This window comes from Cyprinodon variegatus, unplaced genomic scaffold, assembly GCF_000732505.1.
Source record: "Cyprinodon variegatus isolate N-32 unplaced genomic scaffold, C_variegatus-1.0 Scaffold409, whole genome shotgun sequence".
Taxonomy (NCBI): Eukaryota; Metazoa; Chordata; class Actinopteri; order Cyprinodontiformes; family Cyprinodontidae; genus Cyprinodon; species Cyprinodon variegatus.
Window position 1 is genome coordinate 551,572 of NW_015150862.1, and position 6,821 is coordinate 558,392.

Genomic DNA, 6,821 nt, shown 5'->3' on the forward strand with positions numbered 1-6,821 from the left:
CATATCTATGTACTGTGTTCAGGTACTATGGAACTTGGGCTTTATTTATGAAGTTGGACCTCTAAGTGACATAGTCTCCAAGGTGCTAGCATTTATGTTTTCCTGCTTGTAGACGTTTGTATTCTTCATTATTTGTATATCGCCTTTATGGTCACTCTTACAGCCATAACAATGACAAAAACACAGTTTTACATGGTATTCTGATTTCTGAATACAAATTATATGCAGCATCTCACTTTCCCTTGTCCTGTCCTTAGCCCTGCTTAACCCCCTCTGTTCATTTCCACAATTCCTCAATGTCTTGGAACTGTCCACCTTTTTAAAATTTGTTTCTGCCCAGGATTATGTTTTTACATCTAGATTACTCCATATCTTCCCGCCCTCCGATTCTCAGTTAGAGTTTCTGAAAGTTTTTGCACCCTATCCAAATGTTAAAATACACTGAGTTTTTTTCTGCTATTTTATTGGCTGAATGGCAATTTTTGTTAACACTGTTTGGGTAAAAACTAAAACTTTTGTTCAAGTGTTAAGGATGGAGGGACTCACATCATAACAAATATTATGACACATTGAAGAGATCAAAATGTCTTTTCCAGTGATAACTGGTCACATAAGCAGAACACTACATAACCCAAGCAAAGTAGCTGTCTTAACTAAGTGAAATACACCCCTTTCTTTAAAGATCCTAATCTAGATCAGGTGTTAGGCAATCAATTTACTGCCTTAGTAGAAAAACATGATTCAAGGTCTATACTCTACTGCTGGTTTCTGGCTGTGTCTTAGTCGTGTTTCTTTCCCCTCTTTCCTCTTTTACTAATCCAAAAAAAGCACACAATTTCACCCAGAGAGTCTACTAGAGAGGCGTCCTGCTCAATGGTTCTTAAGCTAGTTGGCCAAAATACTATTTGGACATTTGTCCCTATTAAAGTGGTCAACAAGGTTAACCGCTTGTCCTATTTGACAAGCTGCTGCCTCTGTCTATATGTGGTTTTAAATATGTCCACAGCAGTCTTTACAATTGCCTTTGGTCCCCTGCTGATTGCTCATTAATACTTCCAATCCAAATCTGCAATGGAGACAGTGCTAGAATGCTGCCTCAGAAATAAACTTGACTTGTCTGTACAGGACAAACTAAAATAGAGAAAGAAAAATCCCCAATTCAAAGATTGCTTTGTGCTTTTGACATGGAAAGTTGACGGAAGCTTGCTGCCAAAGAAAACACTGAAAACAGCATAGGAAAACAGTATTTCCTCTGCAGACACTATCATGGGGCTTCAAAGGAGAAGGCAAGGACAAGATGAAAGACTGGATTCATTGTGGTATTTGAAATACACTGACCAGCCCCTAACTTCTGATGTCAAGATTTCACAATCCACTGATACACTGGGATTTGAAGGCAGGCAGTATAAAGTTGAAATGAAGCGCCCACTAATATGATTCACAACATGAAGCTCTTCAGGGGTAAGAAGAACAACTCAGACATTCTCGATTAACAAGATGGAGAAGTACTTAGTAGTTACAGATGACCTGCAGGGTTAAGGCTGAAGCATATCTATTGATTCTTTTTTCTTCCTCTATTATTAATCTATTTATTAAACACACATAAATAAACTAACAAAACAGGTGAAAGCACAAAACCTTTCCTCAGTTCTACACAGAAATTTAATATCCTCAAAAGTGCCCAATGCCTTCAAAGTTTTGCAAAGACTTTGATAATTATTCCATCTTCTCTTAAAGTCCACAAAGTTTCTGAAGCACACTGTAGCTGGATAAAGGAAAGTTAATATTCACTCTCAAGGAGGAACATCACATCTATTGGAAGGAGGCTTGCAGTTACAGTGGACACACTTTGTTCTCTGGGATGGGAAGCTGAGCAAATGAGCCACAATCAGTTTGAGAGTCATCTGATTTGGGAGACATGGTGCTGCCTACAGGGATGCGTGCTGCAATGGCAGACAATTCTCCTGTTTGACTCTCAGCAGTAATTCCAGGTCGCTCTGAGGTCTGATTCAGGTTGCTTTCCGGGATTGTTCCCATGCCTGTAAAGTGCTGAATCAGGCACTTCCTGAACTGCAACAAAAGCACATGGGAAAAAAAGTAAAAATATTGTTAGATAAAAACGGTTTTCAAATTATAATAATTAAACTACATATATATATATATATATATGTATACAAAGGATATGTTTTAGACCAAGTATTTTATCATACAACCAACTGGGTGTAGCAGTCTCTCTAGAAGGACGTTGTTTTACTATTCAGAGAAATGTCAGCAATACCTACCGCACTTTGAAATTAGGAATAGCAGCAAAGCTGGAAACCAATATTTAAGACTTTAGAAGATGTTCCAGTCATGGTAAAACAGATTCATCCTCTCTAGCTCTTTTTTAGGTTTTATACAAATATGTATTTCAAATTTCAAACAAACCATCAGACTTTAAGTAATTTCCCTCTGGGATTATTAAAGTATTTCTGATTCTGAAACTTCAATCTTCCATTATTTACGGTACATTGATGAAGAAGGAAATGGAAAACCTGTGAAAGAAATATGTATATCCCATGATTCTGTAGCATATTGAATGGTCATTAGCAGTAATATCTGTTAGTAATGGTTTTAGAAATTCACTTTAGCACAGCTAATGAAAGACCCACCATAATACATATTTGTGGTCTAAACTTAAAATATTACAACTTTAGGCAATCTTTCCAAACATCCTATACTTATTAACAGAGGTCTCAAAAGTATTAATGTTTATATTGTTTTATAAGTAGAAGTATAAATCCTACTGTTTAAAACACTTTTGTAGAAATGAGATTATTAACTTAAGCTTTTTACTCAAGTAAAAGTATAAGAGTACAATTTTTAAAACCACTTAAAGTATAAAAGTAATGCAGGAAAAATGTGATGGACAAATGCTTCAAACCTCATACTGGTTAATGCACTACTCTAAAGAAACAGTCTTCTAAAATTCTGGATTATAATATATATTTACTTAATTTTCTGCAGCGTCAAGTTTAACTTTGCATCATCTTGAAAAGCTATTTATTTTGGTATGTGGTAAACAACAAGCTGGTGCAGTACTGAGTCCAACCACAGATAAATTAATTGTCTGGATGAAAAAATTATTTGTTTCGAAGTATTTTAGATAATTTCTCCAATAGTCAACCTCTTAATATGACATCAAGGTTTTTTGTTTTTTTTTTAAATAAAAAGGTAACTTCAATAATGCAGACTTTCCCAAAAAACAGAGGAAACAGCTTTTGAAGATTTCACTTATGCTTTAAAAACACATTTTTAGATTTGTTCCTGCTATCTTTGAATCTTATCTCTAGAGTAAAAACACAAGCTGCAGAACCTCTTCTTTTATTTCAATATAAACAATTTCTTCCAGTAAAAATCTGCCATTTTTCTGCTATTCTTACATTGCTTGTTGTGCCAGTAATGCCCTGTAAATGCATCTTATTGGAAAAATATGAGTAATTGTATAATAATTTAAAAACCCCTTTTGCACATGAATTTAAATTAAAAAAAAGTCTAGTATCCAGGATCTAAGCTCTTATACCAAAAGCAGGAAGATGTTCTGCTGTGGTATACCACATGTATACATGGAAAGAAGGTAAGGCAGTACAGTGCTTACTGCACACTGATCTAAAAGTAAAACTATATTTAAAGTTTTGTATTTACTTAAGAAATTAAATCGATGGAGGTCTATGGGACCTTGATTGTGTTCATGTTTATCTGAGAATGTAGATGGGAATTGTATTAGCATGCAGTTTTCTAGTGTAAAACTTGTTGTTGCATAACATATTTTTCAAAGTTGCTGAACAGTATAAACTAAAAATACTACTACCATAACACGCTTGAGGGAGTGAGGTCATCAAATGTCCCCTTAAAGGCAAGCAAGTATATAATTCTGACCAAAATCACATGTCTTCTCATGCAATAAAGATAAACTAATTAAAACATCTAAACGTTAAAAATTTTTCTTTTTTTTTTGTTTTGTTTTTTGCCAGATAGGAATTATTTGATTAGCAATCTAAAAAAAATAATTGCTGACTGACTTGACAAGAGATCTTGTGTGAAATGGATTTTCCTCATTTGAAAGTGATACGGTTGGTGGATGTTTTGTTGTAAAGACTTTTGACCTTTGAGTTGGCTTGAGGTGTTAAAACTACAAGCAGAGTTAGTCACGCATCATAGAAATCCCCTGAGTCTGTGTTTGAGCTCTCTTTATTTACCTCTGTGAGAGAAAAAAAACTAGCCCTTTGAGGTCAGCTGGATTCAAATACAGTAAATAAAAAAAAAAACTACAACAACTTGTATCCTTTTAATATGTTTGAAAAAATGAAATTGAATATCAGACAGTGTGAAAGACAGTGTGAAAAGAAAATAAATTATTAAAGATCCAAAAAAGAGGATTCAGGGGATCATTCAGGAAAATGTGAAACCATCAGTGAAATAAATCTAAGCTGAGGGAAACATTAAACTTTAAAATATTAACATATATGTATTAATTCTACAAAGGTCCAGCTGAGAATTTGTAAGTGGAAAGTCCTAAGATGATTGAAAGTGATCTTGTCTCACTGAGACCCGGTTGAAACAAACTGTACGTTGAAGAAAACCTCTCGAACATCTCAAAGCTGAGGGTCAGGCTTCTTTTTTTAACCCTATAACCTCTCGAACATCTCAAAGCTGAGGGTCAGGCTTCTTTTTTTAACCCTATAACCTCTCGAACATCTCAAAGCTGAGGGTCAGGCTTCTTTTTTTAACCCTATAACTTTTAGTGTATCATATAGCTGTATCTTTTTTTGAAAGACCATACAATCAAAAACGTAGTGAACAGAAAATACATAATGAATAACCCTGAAATGCTCAATGTATCACAAATGATGCAAATTGCAGATTGTAACTAATTCATTGTAACTCTTAAAATTTGCCATTTTTGTTTTCTCATCTGTCAGAATGTTCAGGGATATATAATTTACTTAATGATTCCATGGTTGGCTGCGCAGAGCTGTTTCTGCTAAAGGAAGTAATACCATTCTTAATAGTTCTTACTTAGAGGTGATGAGACCTTAGCTAATCACACAACCATCCAGATGTGTTGTTGTTATTTAGCAAGAGATGCTTGGTTTAGTATCTTTAAAACTGTTAGTAGAAGGGTCATTCAGTTTCAATTCAGTTTATTTATATAGCGCCAATTCACAACACATGTCATCTCAAGGCACTTTTCAGTTCACCAGATCATACAGTTAAATTGATTAAAGAGTTATTTTAAACTTCAACAATGCTGCATAAAAATAAATAACCTTCCAATTTATTTCTGATTAATTGTTTCAGATTGCTCTAGTTGTTACACAAAATATGCCTTGTCAACTTTAAAGTCGCAGGGAAACAGTTCCAACTGTTGCATTTCTGAATTCTCCCGAGTGGTGCCCAACTTTACACGAGTGAATAAAGTGAATGTGATTTGTCATTTATGAAGGGGGCGGGATTGTTGTGGCAGAGGGTTTGCAAGCAAGTTTGGTTGTGACCGGTTTGTCGAAAGCATCTTGCTAACTAGTTAGCAACTTAGTGCTAGTAGTTTCCCAATGGGAAATTACATTGGGACCAAGTAGCATTTAGGGACGACACTGTCAAGGAACTCTATGGACAGCGGAAACATACAAGAGGAGGAGAGTTTTTTGTCGGAGGACGTGGATAAGTCTCCTCCGTCATACATTTTTTATGTAGAGGAGGAGAGTGGGGACAAAGTTATTGTGGAAGAAGATGCCAGGGCAGCAGAAGCTTGGTTTGGTGTAGAAGGCTTACAGCCGTACATGTTTGAGCCCTTGCCTCGCAACGCTGCCAGTTCTGTTAGCTCTACGGCTGCCGAAAACACAGACGTCCATCCCCGTGAACACTGGGACGTAACTCATTGGTAAAGTAAATTATTCTTATTTCAACCGTTGCTATATTAGCTGCGACATATGAATTAAGATGCTATGACCGAAAAAATTTATTGACAGATGACCTTTGATATATGATTAACCGAGTTTAGGTGTACAACCTGACGTATAACTGACTGGCCCTCATAAGATAACGAAAAAAAAAACAACACAGAACACAACACAGGTTTTCTTTTAAAATAGAAATTTTTTAACTTCTGATTAAAAGTAAATTTCTACATGTTTAAGCAAGAATGATTGGACATTTAAATATGACTTCCCTACAACTTTAACATTCTTGTGAGGTGACCCACAGATTTAAACTTCCCGTTGAGTTAAAAGTACCTTAAAGCTACCTAGCCAAGGAAACTGTATAAAAAAGATCTCAGTGTGGATCATGTTTTTATGAAGACAAGCTTAGAGGAATCCCATGAAGCTTTGGCTCTAAACATCAGCCTTACCTGTTTGTTCATAAAGACGTAGATGATTGGATTATACACAGCCGCTGTCTTGGAGAAGAAAGCCGGGATGGCAGCCGCCCTTGGATCAAGTTCAATGGTGGGATAAGCTGTGACCAGTATAGAGAAGGCTGCGTAAGGGGTCCAACCCACCATGAATGCCACAATCATTACTACAACCATACGGGTCACCTGCCGCTCTGGCTTTCTGGCAGTTGCAAGACGACCATGAGATACCTCAAGGAAACAGAAAACATCAATGCACTGGTAAATGACATTGCCAACACTATAAAAGTTAGGTATTTTCTTTATTTTATATGCAAAATATCAGTAATAACTATTTTAAATACTTTCTGGCCTTAGAGAGAAGTAATCTTAAAGAGTAATTAAATCTGGCACTTCCTGGCATTAAGATATTAATCTGGCAGTAGCCAGA

The 6,821-nt window shown here is 35.7% G+C and overlaps 1 protein-coding gene across 1 annotated transcript in view; it reads right to left on the bottom strand.

Annotated features, from left to right (window-relative positions):
* Positions 1-1,117: 1,117 nt before the first annotated feature.
* The window catches only part of LOC107093123 (vertebrate ancient opsin-like), a 22,928-nt gene continuing 17,224 nt past the window's right edge, over positions 1,118-6,821 (bottom strand). Inside the window, exons 4-5 of the mRNA XM_015387962.1 lie at positions 6,389-6,622; positions 1,118-2,070 (exon numbers count right to left, since the gene is read on the bottom strand). Coding sequence (XP_015243448.1) covers positions 1,834-2,070; positions 6,389-6,622 — 471 coding nt within the window. The 3' untranslated portion in view covers positions 1,118-1,833. The remainder of the gene's footprint in view (positions 2,071-6,388; positions 6,623-6,821) is intronic.